We start from the raw sequence: 17,142 nt of genomic DNA, 5'->3' as shown, positions 1-17,142 counted from the left end.
AGGGTTAAGGTCAGAAGGAAAAGCATTCATTCACATCCACAAATATTTATGGAGTACCCACCATGTGCTAGGCAAGACTGACAAAAATAAAGGAAGTAAGATAGATAATTGTGTGTTTAGGAGTCTGCAAACAGTCCCATATGGCTGAAGAGCAGGGCCAGGATTAGGGTGAGGTGAGTGAGGTTCTCACCTTGGGCAGAAAATTTGAAGGGGCACCAAAAAAACCAATCAACAAGATAAGTAACATTTAATGCAACATCTAAAAAATAAAAATAATGTTATCTATGATAAACAAAACATCAAGATTTTAAATAAAGACAGGATCTGACAGTGCCATGCCAAGAAATACCAGAGCCTGAGGCAAAAGGACAAATGTGGGTGGACAAAAAAATGTTGCCTGCCATTTCCATAAACAAAGAATGCTGCCCACCATCAAGTAATCAGGCACTGCAGCTAACCCCTGCAGTGTGCCCTGCGGAAAATTCAGGGTGGAGAAAAACAGGATACTGGCCCTAGACAATTAAGATTCATATCTAAGGAATAACTTCAATGAACCCAGACTCTTGCATCTTCCCATACACAGAAAAGCACTAAAATCATTAACTCGAGATGTCTGTTTTCCATGACTAGCAGTAAGCTTTTGATGTTTGACTACATGTTTTGTTTCGTCTTCAGCAAAAATTCCTATTCATCTGGGCTCTTCCCTTTCCTCTTTGGAGCAGTTCCTCAGAGCTATCTGAGAGGCTGTCTCCCAGGCTGTAGTCCTCAGTAAGTTTCCCAAATAAAACATAACTTGCAACTTTTAGGTTGTGTGTCTTTCTTCAGTCAACATGTGAATCCCTGTATATACCTTTTAATATATTTTAATGGCTAGTTTATTCCAGAACATTAAAGTAGTCGAAAAAATATAGTAAATTTGAAAAGTAGATATATTAAAGTTCACATTAAGTTTAAATATTTTGTTTTTACCCCAAACAGCGTTTATTATAATTTTACTTTCTGGCTTTAATGAAAGCAAATTCATCAATAATATCTTCATCCATCAACTGATGAATGGATAAAGAAGATGTGTTATACATATACAATGGAATATTACTCAGCCATAAAAAATAATGAAATAATGACATTTGCAACACAGACAGACCTAAAGATTATCATACTAAGTTAAGTAAGTCAAAGACAAATATCATATGATAGCACTTATATGTGGAATCTAAAAAAATGATGCAAATGAACTTATTTACAAAACAGAAATAGACTCACAGGCATAGAAAACAAACATGGTTACCTAAAGGGATAGTGGAGGGGCGAGGGAGAGATAAATTAGGAGTTTGGAATTAACATATACACACTACTGTATATAAAATAGATAAACAACAAGGACCTAAAAATATAAAGATAGGAAAAAAATCTTCAAAATCTACATCTGGAGTAGTGAGAGAAGAAGCTGAAGTGTAAGCAAAGGCAAGCTCACAAAGGATGCTAATGAGTTTGGACTGTATCCTAAAGGAATATTGACCTAAAATGAGAGGTCTTGGGGTTAGACAGAGTTTATTCAAATCTCCACTCCTCCACTTATTAACTTAGTGACTTTTGGCAGGTTATTTATCTGCATTAAGTGTCTGTTTCCTCATCCATAAACTGGAGATGATAGTACTTACCGTAAAGGACAATTGTGGGAGTGTAGATGCTTCTAAAGTGCTTAGCACAATGCTTCCCATTTACTATGCTCTTGAAGCATGATAGCCATTATTATGAATATGGCTGTGGGGAGCCACTGAAGAACTTTTAGCTACAAGGTGACAAGATCAGTTTTGTACTGGAGAAAGATCATTGTAGCAACAGTGTGGAGAATGATCACAGGAGGCAAGACAGACAGAGTGACTAGGTAGGAGATAACGAAGAACTAAAGTCATTGCAAGAGAAAAGAAGAGGGCCTGAAATAAGGGCCTGGTGATAGGGCTAGAGAAGTGAGGACACACGTGAGATATACTAAGGAGATAGAATTAAAATGATGAGGGGGAGTAAGGAGGGCAAGCAGTTTGGACAAGTGGGTGAATGGTAGGGAACATAGAGGAGGGGGCAACTTGGGAAGGATGGTTATTGGATGAAACAATTAAGATTAGGTTTGACCAAATACAACAGAAAATCCAGGGCTGCTGTGGTAGCTCCAAGAAGTCATCAGGGATCCAGGCATATCTGTCTACTTTGCCATCTTCAGCATAAGGCTTCCATTGTCAAAGTTACTTCAAGATCCAAAGTAGCTGCTGGAGCCCCAGAAATCATGACTGCATTCCAGACAGCTGGAAGGAGGAACAAAGAGAGGAAAGCAAAACGGTGTAGCTTCCAGCTGAGTCAGTCCCCTTTAAGAGACTTCCAGAAGGTCCTACAAAACTTCTTACATATCAGAAACCAGTAACACTGACACATCTAGATGTAAGAGAGATTGGGGAATAAGTGTCTTTTATCTCAATGCATTGACATTCATGTCAATGGGATGTCAAATGGGAGTTCTGTTACTAATGAGGTAGGAGGAGGGCAGAAAAGGGAGAAGCCTGCAAGATGGAGTGTGAGTCTGAGAACTCACTCCCAGGAAAATCACCAACTTTCCTTGTGGGGGAAGGAGGTAGTTGAAGAATATTTTAAGATGCAGAATGGATTAATACACAATTTGAGGATATTGTATCTCAGTGCTGTGAAAATTACTCAGATAATCTTCCACCCCACCTCCACCTTCTATGACATTTATTACAATGGTGCAGGAGTATTATAAATAAGGTTTTTGGTGGATATTAAGGGTCTACATTTCCCATTTGGGTTGAAACAGTGTAGAACTGAGATAGCAGCCCAGAGATGATCACAAGAAAAGAAGCTGCCTGGAGCTCCCAGATATCCCGGCAGGGCTCTGGACTTCGATAGGATGTGGAATGTGGTTTTGAGCCTGGCTCTCTCAGCAGGCTAACATTTTTGCAGCAAAGGAGCCATTCTGGTCTCACACCTGGGGATGAGTAAGTAAGATGAGAACGGCTTGCTGCAGTTGGGTCAGAATTCTGTTTTTTGTTCTAGAATCACCCAGACTCAGGACTGTCACTGGCTTGGGGATCTTCCAGAGCTAAAGAGGAGCCCTGCCCTGGCCCCTTAAGGCCAGCCAGAACCAACCTGATTTTTAGGTATGGAATATCTGACCCTTGTGGGACTAGGGGTGGATCTTTGTGTTGTCCATGTGGTTGGAGCACATAAGCATTTGTGAGGTAACCAGACGGCAGGAGGATAACATTGTTCCTGGGCAACCTGGCTTCATTAACTCTATGGCTTTGGTCAAGGTGCTACCTTGTGCAAAATTCCTCTAAGTCTTTCCTCACCCCCCCGCTTTCTAACTCCCCCTTCCTGTGCACCATGGAACCAATAAGCCCCCTTCCAACTCTAGCAATCTTGGTATCCTAGTACTAAGTAGTGACCAAGGACTTAGGGTTTAGTTTTAGACAAAATCAGGCACCGTTGTGTGACCCTAGGCAACTTCCTTTGCCTCTCTGCGCCAGTGTTTGCATCTGTAAAATGGGTGGTGGCTAACTATAACTGTCTCTTAAATGACCTAAATGTGGTAATACACTCAGGGGCTTAACGCACTGCGATAGCCTTGACAGTGACTATTTATCTTCCAATCATCTGGCAAGTTCATCCCACTCATCATTCCTCAAACCGGCTCTTTTTTTTAAATGTCCTTCTCGTTTAAATCTCAAATATCCGCCTAGGTAGTAAAGTTAGTCCGCATCTGACTCCTTTTTTCTCTGTCCCTCCTTCCCAGGGCCCACCCTCCGCGAACGCAGAGCGTCTGCTGGTCAGATTGATGGTCGGCGACCGCGGTCTCAGAGGCAGTGCAATCTTGTCCTCGGCTTGGGAAGTCTCCGAACGGCCAACTCAGATCTTTTGCGCCGCTGCCCGGCAGGGAAAGCCGCCAGCCCATTCTCAGGGACGGGAGTGGAAGAATCACACTGCAGCAGGGGTAACAGGGACCGCGGCCAATGAGGGGGGATGGGCGCATTAGAAGATAACGGGATGACCGGAGTCAAGAACGCGCCGCCACGACATCTCCGCCCGGCCTCCTTATCCTCCAACCGGTGGCCCCAGTTATCCTCCCAGATCCGCGCAGCGGCTTCAGAAGTGACAGCCACGTGTATCGCGGGGGACTAGGATGTTGGCGTGGGGGCGGGGTTGGAAGGGCGCCCGAGAGGTGAAGAAGGACCCGCGTACGCGTGCCCGGGCGCCGGCTGCCAGGCGACGCCGCCGGGAGCGAGTACGCTCCTGACGTCACTCGCCGTTCGTCCAATGAGCGGCGGCCAGAGGAAGGCGCCGTTCCGCTCCCTCCCGCCCCCGCTGCCGCCACCACAGCAGCAGCCTCCGGGAGCTTCTGAGGAGGCGCGGGCCGCCGCAGGCTGGGGCGCTGCAGTGCGCCGTCCGGAGCCCCTGGACGAGGCCCAGGGAGCCGCTCGCCCAGACCCCGCCGCCCGATGTCCTCAAGATGGAGGTAGGGGGGAGGGCGCCGTGAAGAAAGCCGCGCTGTGGGCGCGGGGGCCAGGGCGCGGGCGCTCCGGGCGGAGGCGGTGGCGGGATGGGGCTGCTGCTTATGATCCTGGCGTCCGCCGTGCTGGGCTCCTTACTCACGCTGCTCACCCAGTTCCTGCTGCTTTACCGCAAACAGCCCGAGCCGCCGCCGGACGAGGCCGCCCGCGCGGCCGACGGCTTCCGCTACATCAAGCCGGTGCCGGACCTGGCCCTGAGAGAGTACCTTTATGGCGGCGGCGGGGCTGAGGAGCCCTCCGGCGGGCCACCCGAGGGCGGCCCGACTCCGGCCCCCGAGACCCCCGCCCCGCCGACGCGGGAGACCTGCTACTTCCTAAACGCCACCATCCTGTTCCTGTTCCGGGAGCTGCGGGACACCGCGCTGGCCCGCCGCTGGGTCACCAAGAAGATCAAGGTGGAGTTCGAGGAGCTGCTGCAGACCAAGACGGCCGGGCGCCTGCTGGAGGGGCTGAGCCTGCGGGACGTGTTCCTGGGCGAGGCCGTGCCCTTCATCAAGACCATCCGGCTCCTCCGGCCCGTGGTGCCCTCGGCCACCGGGGAGCCCGACGTTCCTGAGGGGGAGGCGCTGCCCGCCACCTCCCCCGAGGAGCTGGCCTTCGAGGCGGAGGTGGAGTACAGCGGGGGCTTCCACCTGGCCATCGACGTGGACTTGGTCTTCGGCAAGTCCGCCTACCTGTTCGTCAAGCTGTCCCGGGTGGTGGGGAGGCTGCGCTTCGTCCTCACCCGCGTGCCCTTCACCCACTGGTTCTTCTCCTTCGTGGAGGACCCGCTGATCGACTTCGAGGTGCGCTCCCAGTTCGAAGGGCGGCCCATGCCGCAGCTGACCTCCATCATCGTCAACCAGCTCAAGAAAGTCATCAAGCGCAAGCACACCCTCCCGAGTTACAAGATCAGGTGAGAGGGGCGTGGGGGGAAGGGTCGCCCGGCCGCGGGGGCCTGGCTGCTGGGACCCCGGGCCTGGAGGCACGCTGCCGCCTGCGTGGGTGGGAAGGGCCACGACTGAATCCCAGTCCCTGCTTTCCAGGGCTCTTCCCAGCCCTGGACAGGGCCCTAGATAAAGGCAGGTAGTGCCTACGTTCTTTGCTTCCGAAGGGCCTTAATGGGAGCTAGAAACCTCTTCGTGTGTTCTTGGGCATCCAGGGTGCTGTCAGCATGGGTCGAAGCAGCATATTGAAGATGGAAGGGAAGTCCACCCTCCTCCCCGGGATGGCTCTGGGACTGTTGAGAAACTTCTATCCGTGGCTGCTGCATTGAGGGCAGCTTTGCTGCATCACCTTGGCCAGGTTGAGAAATTGTTCCTGGACACAAAGTACAGGCGTGAAGAGTGTGCTGGTAGCCCAGGGCTGTTGTGTTTTGCAACTGCAGGCCCGTTTTGCTGTGCTGCTTCGGCAACTTTCAGGGTAGAGGGAGTGTCTGTTGGAAAGGGATACTCTTCCACTGCAGATTGGTAACGAGTTGGGAGCCTGTGCGTGTTGTAATTCTCTGTACATTCTGTGTTAACGTCATCTGCCCTTTGGGGGTGGGTTCTATAGCACAGACGCAGACTGCCCCTCACGTTTCAGCTCTTCCTGGCTCTGAGTTCCTCCCACAGTACCCGAAATGGCGCTGCAGATAGTATTTTAAAGATTGGTAGTGATTTTAACTGTTTTAAAGTCTCCCTATATCTGGCGGTTTGATTTTCAGTAGTATACTATTTTGATTAATGTACAAGGGTTTGGGTTGTTTTTTTTTAATATGGAAGTGGAAGGGGAAAGAAAGTTTTGTAGGGCTAGAGGCTTCATCCACTTTGGTCTGGGAAGGCTTGTCGGTGTTGAAAGGGTCATGTATGGCTATTTCTTACAAAACATGAATTTTTAATTTTACTTTCTGTCCTCCTTTAATTTTGTGTTCATTAAAATGTTTGACGCTTTTAGATTTTGTTCTTTCCTATAAAATTATGTAAATCTGGTATTTGCCTTACCTAGTTTCCTTTAGTGAAAGTTACATGTTTCTAGATCACTGATTTTCTACCACAGTTTCAAGCATCAGTGACCCAAATAATTCAGGAGTATTTGATGTTTGGGTTTGGGGTGGAGTATTGACTTGTGTGATGTGGCAGATTTACCTTAGTAATTGTGTTTTGTTTACGCTAATATCACAGAGTGACAGCTTAAAACCGTCAGGTGGCAGGAGAAATTTATAATGGAAATATTTCCATAGATTTGCAGAGGTGGTCATCCACTGTTTGATTTCCTGTTCTGTGAAGTAGAACATAACTTTATGAAACCTACTCTTTCAGCTCTGAAATATAAGTGACTAAATTATAAATGAGTTCTAGTGTTTAAGCAGTGAGGTGTTTATAGCAGTGTGTGGCTAAGAAAGTCATGAGAGAAAGTTGTTACAGATTTTGATAATTCTATCACAATTTCAATTCTGATGTTTTCTGGATAACTTTCAGGTGATAAAACTTGACTAAGTTATTATTTGGGGGTTATTTGTAGGATAGCCAGTGGTAGTGAGGGTACATGTCATTTTGAGGTTTTTTTTTTAATGTAGACTTGGAATTCAGTTAAATCTGAAGGAAATTATGATTAGAAGTTATGGAGCCATTAATAGGTTTATTGCTTTGAAGGAACTTTATCATCTGTATCATTGAATAGCATCATCGTTTAAAATGTAGCAAAATTGCTTTTATTTACTGTATCCAAAGGGATTTTTAAAAACATAGCATGTGTGTGTTTGGTTATGTATGATATTTCAACTTTTAAACCTTAAGCATTAAATGATCACCTCCAGAAGTATACACACCTGTGCTCTTTATATTCGAAGGCATTTCAATGGTCAATCAGTAAATACTGTACAGAACATATCACTCAATCTGTAAATATTTATTGTACACCTGCTATGTGCTTATCATTGTTTTAGGTGCTGGGGTTTCAATACTGAACAGTCTCAGTCCTTATGGAGGTTGGAGTTTAGTGAGAATTGAATTAGCTGTACTTAATAAGATTTAAACTAGAATGTGATTGATGGGGTTGAAGTAACTAGGAAGCTGATTTTAGTTTAGTAAAAGAAAATGATAGAAGTGTGAGGATGAAAAGGGCTGCTTCAAGAAGTGTTGAGTTCTCTCATCTGTGTGTAGCTGTTCTGCCAGGAATATTTTAAAGTACTGATGTTGTGGTACAGATTCAAGTTTCAGCTAAGAGAATGAATTAAAATACATTTAAGATGTATCACAATTCTCATCATGAGAATTAAAGTAGCTATGGTTTATCCTTTTTTATAGATCAGGGGATAGTGTCCAGAGTAGTTAAATAACTTGCTTAAAATCACACAGCTGTCAAGTTCTGATAAAGTCAAGCTGCCCTTTTTCCTTAAACTCTGCTGTGTTGTTCTTAAGGATTTTTTTTTTTTAAGTATGTCATCAAAATATGTGGGGGTAGCCTTCCATATTAACTGAGAACTCTGAGTATGACTATAAAGCTTTTTTTTTCCTTAAAAAAATTTTTTTTGGAAATTTTGAGAAACGATCCTTTTAAGGTTAAATCATAAGGTTAAATCTTTGGGTGCTGCCCCACTTAGCATTTCTTTTTTAATCCAGCAGATTTTATTTCTAAATAGAAGGTCTTGCTAGTTTATCCTTTTTAGCTATCTAATCTACTTAGAGCTAAAGCAGTAACGAAAATTGTATTGAGTCTTAGGATCTTTTGGCACTTGAAATTATTATAAAACAGAAATACCTTGCCAATTAACATCGTTGTCACTTCTTCCCCCTCTTCATTTGTTTTTTATTTTCATGTTGCTAAAGTAAAAGTGGCCCATCAGGACTACCCATTCTTGATGTCTCATAAAGAGATGAGAAGGGAGCTCAAATGATTGGTTGCTTTCTGGGGACCCAGCTGACAGACATTTACCCAACTAACAGTTTGTAAAGCATTATAGTATTTTTAAATAAGTATACATTTTCTACATATTATAATTCTAATTTTATTAATTTTTACTAATATTCTGATTTCACCACCTCAGTGTTCATTGTTTTGATTTTTTCTTAAAATGTATACTTTAAAATAGTAAAAGCCATAGTTTTTAAAAAATTATTATTAGTCAAAAATTAGTCTTCAAGAGAGAAGGATTACCACCAGTGTTCTTGATTACACGGAGAATCCATCTTCAACATGAAATCTGAGTAATAGTCCTGAGGAGTTTAGGGTTTGGGAGTCTGACATTTGAGATTCTTACTGATGCTTCTGTTCCTTGGGTTATTATTGCCGTGTAGTTAGCAGTCGTTGCATACTGAAAGGCCAGATTCAGTTTGTAGGTACTTTGAATTTGGCCTGCACTGTGGTTTTCTTATTTCTTAATTGCCAACATTTAAAAATGGAAAATTTTGCATGATTTGGATTTCTGGCTTTTCTTAGGAAAATTTGGAAGATCTGGTAGCACTAGGCCTGCATTTGTCCTAGCAATAATAAGATGGAGAGATGGAGTCTAGTAGCAGCTGCCGGAACCTCTTACGTGTAGCTTGTAGTTCCCACCCACTTGCTACATTTACTGATGGCACTTGCCTGGCCTGGCAATATAAACTTGAGATGCTTACTAAATGAGGAGCGTTACTGTTGCTCTTCATCAAAAATGGGAAGAGTTAGTTAACAGCTGGATAGTAGAGGGTGATAATTTCTGTCCCTCTTTAAACATTATGTCTTCGAAGAGACTTTCACTGAGCAACTTTATTTTATAAAAGACATTATCATTATAATGTTGAATGTTAAAAAAAATCATTCTGTTAGAAATCTTTTAAAAATCCTTTGAAACATTTTTCGTTTCTCTGCAGTACAGTGATAGTAAGTAGACAGTGGCTGCTTTTACCTTGAGTTTGGTGGACTTTTGCTTTAGTGCAAGGTTTGGGTCATTAATTAACTATATATAAGTGTTTACTTCTCTGACTTACAAATGAGGGGGCATCTACTTATTGACACCATTTGAATTTAATGAATGAGTATGGAACAAATATTTGGGGGAAACTTCACTTTTCAGGTTCACGGAATGTCTTCTGAACATGACTGTTTTGTCATAACTGTTTTGTTCTTTTACTCTTGAAAATATTCCAATATGTATTTGTAGAAAACTTTCACATATTCTTAGTGACTGGAGATTGAGGAGGCGAGGACAGGACTGTATTTAGTTAGATAGGGTCTTTTAGCATCTTTATCTACATCTTCTCTAAATATACCATTAATTTCAGAGAACTAAATTAGGCTTGGTCTGGAAAGCCTCATACTCTATAATGTGGCTTGTAATTGTGTTATTTCTTCCTTGGTCTTCTGAGATGAGGAAGAAAAACATTTATTCTTAATGTTAATTATAACATTTTAAATTTTACTGATTATTTGAGGTAAGGATAGTAATTGATGTCTTCTTAAAAACTTTCAAAGTAAATTCTCTGAAAGCTGACAAAATCATTTGTAAAGTTAAGTGTATGTGCTGTATTTATTCACTTACGCTTTCATACTTTTTTTTCTATATATAGACAACTTGTAAAAGGTATCTTTGCTTAGGCTGGAAAATACTTTAAAATAGCTGCTAAAATTCCTTAGTGATTGTAGGAATCATAGTTTTACTTACTAATGTTAGTTTTACTTACTAATGTTTACTTACTAATGTTAGTTACTTACTAATGTTAGTAGGAAATATAACTCACCTTTGATACTTTGGGAGAGTGGAGACAAGGACATTGGGGTATCACGCTAGCTGTTCTGGAGTAATGATGTAATGTATTTGCTAATTTTTTATCTATTATGCTTTTTCTTGTACTCCTGCTCAGATGAGTATCTCTATATAAATGGAATTGTAAGATCATTATCTTAGATAGTTGTCATTTTAAAAATAGACACTTATTTTCAGTAACTATTTCCTGAAGACTACCATACCTCCTGTTGTGTGAGAGTATGGTGATAAAAAAAATGGTTAAAACAGAGTTCATGCTTTCAAGCTGGTTAGTCTTCCAGGGGAAAGCAATGAACAATTAAATTAAAGCTCATTATAATGACATTTGGATACATTTAAGACTTTCAGTTTTGTGAGAAACAGAGGAGAGATCAGTGTCTCTGCTAGGCAAATACTTGATTACTTTGTGTTGTATAATATTTTGTGGCCTTAGTTTCCTTGGTACACCTAAGTATGCTCCAGTTTAGTGTTGGTTTTAATAACTTCTTGCAAGTTGGGTTTTCTTAAGCTGTTTTGAATTATTATGATTTAGGCATTTAAAACACTTCAGATAGAAAATAATATATTGAAAATTAAATCTTTGCTCTAGAAATTTGATTTACGTATTGAAAGGAGAAGAGTAATTATGAGGAAACTGTTGGATTCTAATCTGTGGTGTACAGGTCTGTTGGCTTCTGGGAAAGCCCTACTTTGTTACTAGAAGTAGTAGCCAAAGCAGATCATTATAAAGTAGATTGCATTGGAGGAGCATGCCTGACCAAAAACTTAATATTGACTTATAAATATTACTAATTTATCATATGAGATAGAGGCACAGGTAATAAAATCAGTTTGCTAACTATATGCCAGGAAATGTGTGTGCAGTTCCATACACTTGCTATCTCTCTTAATAGTTAAAGGAACTGTGTAGGAGAGGTCGGTATCTCATTTTTACAAAGATGTGGAAACTTGAGACTGAGGGGCTTAGTGACTTTCTCAAAGTCCTTTAAAAAAAAAAAAAATCCTGACAATAGCCAGGAGATGGAAACAACCTAAGTGTCCATCATTGGATGAATGGATAAAGAAGATGTGGCACATATATACAATGGCATATTACTCAGCCATAAAAGGAAACGAAATTGTGCTATTTGTAATGAGGTGGGTAGACCTAGAGTCTGTCATACAGAGTGAAGTAAGTCAGAAAGAGAAAGACAAATACCGTATGCTAACACATATATATGGAATTTAAGAAAAAATGTCATGAAGAACCTAGGGGTAAGACGGGAATAAAGACACAGACCTACTGGAGAATGGACTTGAGGATATGGGGAGGGGGAAGGGTAAGCTGTGACAAAGCGAGAGAGTGGCATGGACATATATACACTACCAAACGTAAAACAGATAGCTAGTGGGAAGCAGCCGCATAGCACAGGGAGATCAGCTCCGTGCTTTGTGACCACCTAGAGGGGTGGGATAGGGAGGGTGGGAGGGAGGGAGACGCAAGAGGGAAGAGATATGGGAACATATGTATAACTGATTCACTTTGTTATAAAGCAGAAACTAACACACCATTGTAAAGCAATTATGCTCCAATAAAGATGTAAAAATAATAATAAAAAAAAAATAATAATAAAAATTTTAAAAAGTCCTGGACTCCCAAAGACATGCTGTGTTACTTCTGCAGAGATATATCAATGGTTACTCTGAATAAACCGGGAGTTTGCAAACAAGCTGGTGTTAGGCCCACAAATTAAGAATGGCTTTTACATTTTTTAACTTTACATTTAAAGTTGTTCAAAAAAAAGAGAGAGAGAAGAAGAAGAATGTGCAACAGACCATATGCACCCACGGATTCTAAAATATATCCTATCTGGCCCTTTATAAAAAATGGTTTGCTAATTCCTGCTCTAAACCCTTAAACAGAAAACCCTAAAAAACAAAAAAACTATGGTTAAGTGCATACAAAAAAGGAACGTGTACGCATATATGTTGAAAGGTACCTTTAAACCTTTTTTTGAGGGTCCTTTTTGGAAAGCTAATGAAAACTGTGGATACTCTGCAGAAAAATGCATAAACAGTTTAATTTCATGGAATTTTTAGTCCTCTGGAAACCTGTCTGGGGTCATTAACTCCCGGTTGCATAGTAAACACAGAGGGATACAACTTTCCATAAATATAACTAAAACTAACTTGCTAAAACAAATATTAAGCACTTAATACTTTTGCTGTCCTTCTTGTATGCCTTCAATGGCGCCAGCATTTCTATTCTTCTTTTTTTTTTTTTTAATTTATTTATTTATTTATTTTTGGCTGTGTTGAGTCCTGCTTGATGCGCACAGGCTTTCTCTAGTTGCGGCGAGCGGGAGCTACTCTTCGTTGTGGTGCACAGGCTTTTCATTGCGTTGGCTTCTCTTGTTGTGCAGCACGGGCTCTAGAGCGCAGGCTCAGTAGTTGTGGCGCACGGGCTTGGTTGCGCCGCAGCATGTGGGATCTTCCCCAACCAGGGTTCGAACCTGTGTACCCTGCATTGGCAGGCAGATTCTTAATCACTACGCCACCAGGGAAGCCCCAGCTCAGGCATTTCTAAAAAACCTCTCACTATCCAAGAAAGTATAACCTGTCTCTTTTTTTTCTCTTAGTAAGATTCCCTATAGCAGGCTGAGACTTTCTGAATCAGTTGTTCAATACGAACAAGTTAGTTAGTTTCTACCACTAAATATCTACTTTAGAAGTTAAATACTGACCCAGCATTTCTTCCCTTCACATTCTCCGTTTCCTCAGAACAGTGTCACCAGGAAACAAGTGCCGTTAAATCCCTTTGTTCCTTTATAGAGTCATAGGACCTACCAACACTTTGGGCATGGCATGAGAGCACTTCACACTTCATTGGAAAGTCATAAAGCAACTACTGGGTCATTAGCAGAAGTTTTACAGAGTAGTTTCGAAATCTCTCTTGCCAAATTGCTAGGACTCCCATAAAACCACATACTTACTATATTTGTACTAGGGAAGAATGAGGTGTAAGTGTTAAATATTTACCTTCAAATGAGTAGAACTGCAGGTGCTACATAGAGACTGGCAATACCATGGAATTATTTCATTCTTTTGGTTGAAGCTATAGGGAAGTACTTAAATTGTCTATTCCAGTAGATAGAGTTTTGAATTAACGTATACTTGCATTCAGCACTCTACCGTGCAAAAAGACCTTGGACAAAAGGCCTTATCTTCTCTTGGTCTCAGTTTCCAGATTTGTAAAATGGAAACGGAAATAATATCTATCTAATTGGAGATAATAAATGTCACATATGATACCTGCTGAATAAATGTACTCCTCTCCGTTTTAATTTCATTCCTCTGATATACTGAAGCATTAAGTTTGAGTTGTACACCCAGCTTTATGCTCAAACACACAAATACAAGCCTCTTATATGCTGAGGAGGTGCCTGTCTCTCCCTCTGTCCCTCCCTCTCCATCTTCCCCTCCCCATCTCCCCCTCCCTCTCCATCTCCCCATCCTTTTCTCCTTAATAATAAAGTGGAGAGTATAATATAAATGTGACCCTGAAAATTGGTTTGTAGGTGTAACATAGACATTTCTCCAGGCACTATGCATAGGTCTAAGTCATTTACTGATTTACTCCACTTTTGGCCATACCTTATTTTCTGTAACTCTTATATTCTATAACTCTTCCTCTCACTTACTCTTTTCTGGCCTTCTGGGTGTTCTCACACTCCAAGCTGCACCCATCACAAGGCCTTTGCTAGACCTTCTCCAAGAATGTTTTTCCCACAGATAGCCAAAGAGCTTACCCTTTCACTTTTTCAGTTCCTTGCTTCCATATCACTTTTTGACTATCCTATATAAAAAAGTACGCTAGCCTGTTAAACACAGAATTTTTTTTTTGCACAAACTTTTTACTGATACTGTGTGTGTGTGTGTGTGTGTGTGTGTGTATTTCTGTGTGTATATACAGAAACTGCCCAAATCGTAAGTATACAGTTAATAAATTTTCACAGAATGAACTCAGCCTTGTAACTGAAGTCCTGGGATTTTGAAGTTAGTCTGTCTAAAGAATACCCGTTCATTGAATTTCTTTAAATAGAATGTATAGAACATATTAACCTTTTTTTTAATGGTTGAAGGTTGTTGTTATAAACACAGACTGATGATATATAACCCAGTTCTGATTGTAAAATCAGTATTGAAGAGGAATGCCTTCTCCCCTACACATACACAGGCACACACACACAGGCACGCACACGCACTCGAATGATGCTGATTGAGGTTTCCAACAGTTCACAGTGCTGACTGCAAGGTCTGTCAGGCACCTTACTGACACCATCTCTCCTCCTCTCATTCCCACACACAAAGACAAAACACAAATGTGTTTGCAGCCTTCTCTGGCACTCCAGAAGCCTTGGTTTTTAATTTCACATTCTTAGGAAAGTTCCAATATTGATAAACCGCAGATTATCATCCTTCCCTTGGACTGATATAGAATAACAATAAAACTTATTTTCACTGGTTTGGTGCATAATTACCAGTTTTCCTCAAACCAGCAGAATGCTTTAGAACATGTATTTCTTCTCTAATCAGCCCATTGGATCTTTATGCCCATAAATTCTTCATGTATTGTAGGGAGAATGGGGCTGATGATATGGTAGGTGGATTACTGGAATGTCCATGCTTTGATTTGCATAACTTTGATAAAAAAAAAAAAAGCTACACAATTTCCCACTCTCCAGCATAATTCTTCCTGATATGTACTTACAACAAAAATGCTGATTAGCAAGCATAGTAAAGATGTTTTAGTTGAGTTTATTCTTTTGTATTAAGTACCTGTTATGTGTACTTGTTTCGTTGGTGAGGTATGTGCCAGTTGAATAGGTATTTGTAACCTAAGTATGTTTAGAAATGGTGTTTCTGCCAGGATCAACTCCATATCCTCCTATATAATCTGCAATTATAAGTGACTATTGTTTTCTTTGCTGTAAAATCTTAAGTAGCAATAATGGGGGAGATATTATTTCTGTTTAGTAGCTGGCTACAAGAATCTCTGTTTTGAAAAATGACTGTGTTGTTTTCTTAGTACAGCTGTTTCATGCAGACATCAGTATCTACCAAATAGTGCATCTGGTGTGGTGTGCGCACTCATTGTTCTTTTCACACAATAGCTTTTCATGCATATTAGATTATACTCATACTTATTACTAAGGATGAATGTGGTTGCTGACTACACAGTCTCGCTACCTTAGTTATTTGGTCAAGCAAGTAAATAATTCAAAGCTTTTAGTTCTGTGAAACTTGCTGAGGCTGAAGTTAAGAGCCATTCTTCCATAGCTAATTTCATTGTGATAATTATTTTTATAATACACTGAAAATTTTGTTTTGTTCTCACCATTATTAAGTACAATATTATTTTTGGAAAGTTTACGAAGATTATGTCTCATCTATTTTAATATTTGGAAAGGTTATTAGTTCTCAGTATTTAACTTTGGATTTTAATCAGAACTAGAATTGCAGACTCTTGACATGGGAAAAATTTAAGTAAATGTTTGTAGCAAAATATGATTGCTTTTGTTTACTGTTGCTGGAGTGGTAGATAGCACATGAATTTAGTTCAGCTATTTTGAAATTAGTGAAGTGTAAGGAGAAAATTCATGACCATCTTAGTCTGTAGTAAAGCCCATGAATACAATTTATCTAAATTATAAGCCATTTTAGGGGTAAATTGCTTACTTAAAATATTTGAGTAAATTATTCAAACTATTTGAATTTTTTAGTACTATAGAGTTAGGATTTGGATTCATTCTGAGATTCATGCCAGTCAACAAGCATTTTAGACCAGAATCTGTGGTAATAATTGTTGGAGCCTCTGTGGCCTTAAGGTTTTTCTTGAAAGTAACTCAGCCTCTTGCCCTGAAATAGTAGGATTATATGATGAGGAACATCTGTTTACTGCGGATTTCTTTATTTAGTGTATAGTTGGGTAAGTCATGTAACTTGTAATTTTTGATACTGAATGAAACAAAAATCTAAAGTTTTTAAAGTTCTTAGAGAAAAGAATGAGGTGGCATTATTATTCACTTCTCTGTTATTTCTGCATAGGTCTAATGTAGGAATTTCTCCTAAATGTGCAGGTACAAATCATCTTTAATATATTTTCATTTAATAAGTTTGACTTTAGTTAGGTGATTGGGTTATGAACTAAGTGTAGCATAGATATGGATAATATTAAAAATCATTTATAGTTCAGAAAATGCTTTGCTACTTTTATTTGGATAGAGAAAATTGAGGGGAAAGCTGGACATTTATAACCTTAAAGTATTAACTTTTGCCTCATTTCTCTTGTTCAGATCTTTTGCTGTTTCTTACTTCATATCTGGAATGGAGTTTCTGTCTGTTCAATACAGCTAACTGACTTAAGACAGACCTCTGTGTTACATACTTCATCTTTCTTATCTTTGCATAGTAGGGAAGTGATAATTTTGGCATAAGATGTTTTCTTTCCCCCCATCCACTAGATTTCAGAAGAGATTCAGTTTACTCAGTAATTGTTTGATACCATCTTTGTCCAGGGCACAGTGCACTGCAAAGAGAATTAGTGCAATGAGGGAATAAATAAAACAGTCCTTCCTTCCTTCAAGATTTTTTTTAATCTAGTGTGAGAAACAGTGTACTTAAAGTAAAATAATGAGTTACAACTTGGAATTTAAGAAGATTTGCCATGACTAAGAGTTGTTACTAATGGTTTTCAAAGTATGGTTTGAGGACCCCTTTGGACTTTGAGAGCCTTACAGGGCAGTCTACCAAGTCAGAACTATTCTCATTATAATACAAACATGTTTTCACCTTTTTCACTGTCATTCTCTCATAAGT

The 17,142-nt window shown here is 40.6% G+C and overlaps 1 protein-coding gene across 3 annotated transcripts in view; it reads left to right on the top strand.

Moving 5' to 3' along the window:
• Positions 1 to 3,375: 3,375 nt before the first annotated feature.
• Positions 3,376 to 17,142, top strand: part of PDZD8 (PDZ domain containing 8) — a 100,602-nt gene continuing 86,835 nt past the window's right edge. For 2 of the 3 annotated variants that reach the window (XM_033420949.2, XM_004265788.4), the window contains exon 1: positions 3,376 to 5,475. In XM_033420949.2, the coding sequence (XP_033276840.1) occupies positions 4,610 to 5,475 (866 nt within the window). In that variant the 5' untranslated portion in view covers positions 3,376 to 4,609. The remainder of the gene's footprint in view (positions 5,476 to 17,142) is intronic. The other variant, XM_049697038.1, reaches the window with a different exon arrangement.

This window comes from Orcinus orca, chromosome 14 (assembly GCF_937001465.1).
Source record: "Orcinus orca chromosome 14, mOrcOrc1.1, whole genome shotgun sequence".
Lineage (NCBI taxonomy): Eukaryota > Metazoa > Chordata > Mammalia > Artiodactyla > Delphinidae > Orcinus > Orcinus orca.
Note: the sequence above shows the minus strand (reverse complement) of the source record. Positions and strands in the feature narration are given on the sequence as shown.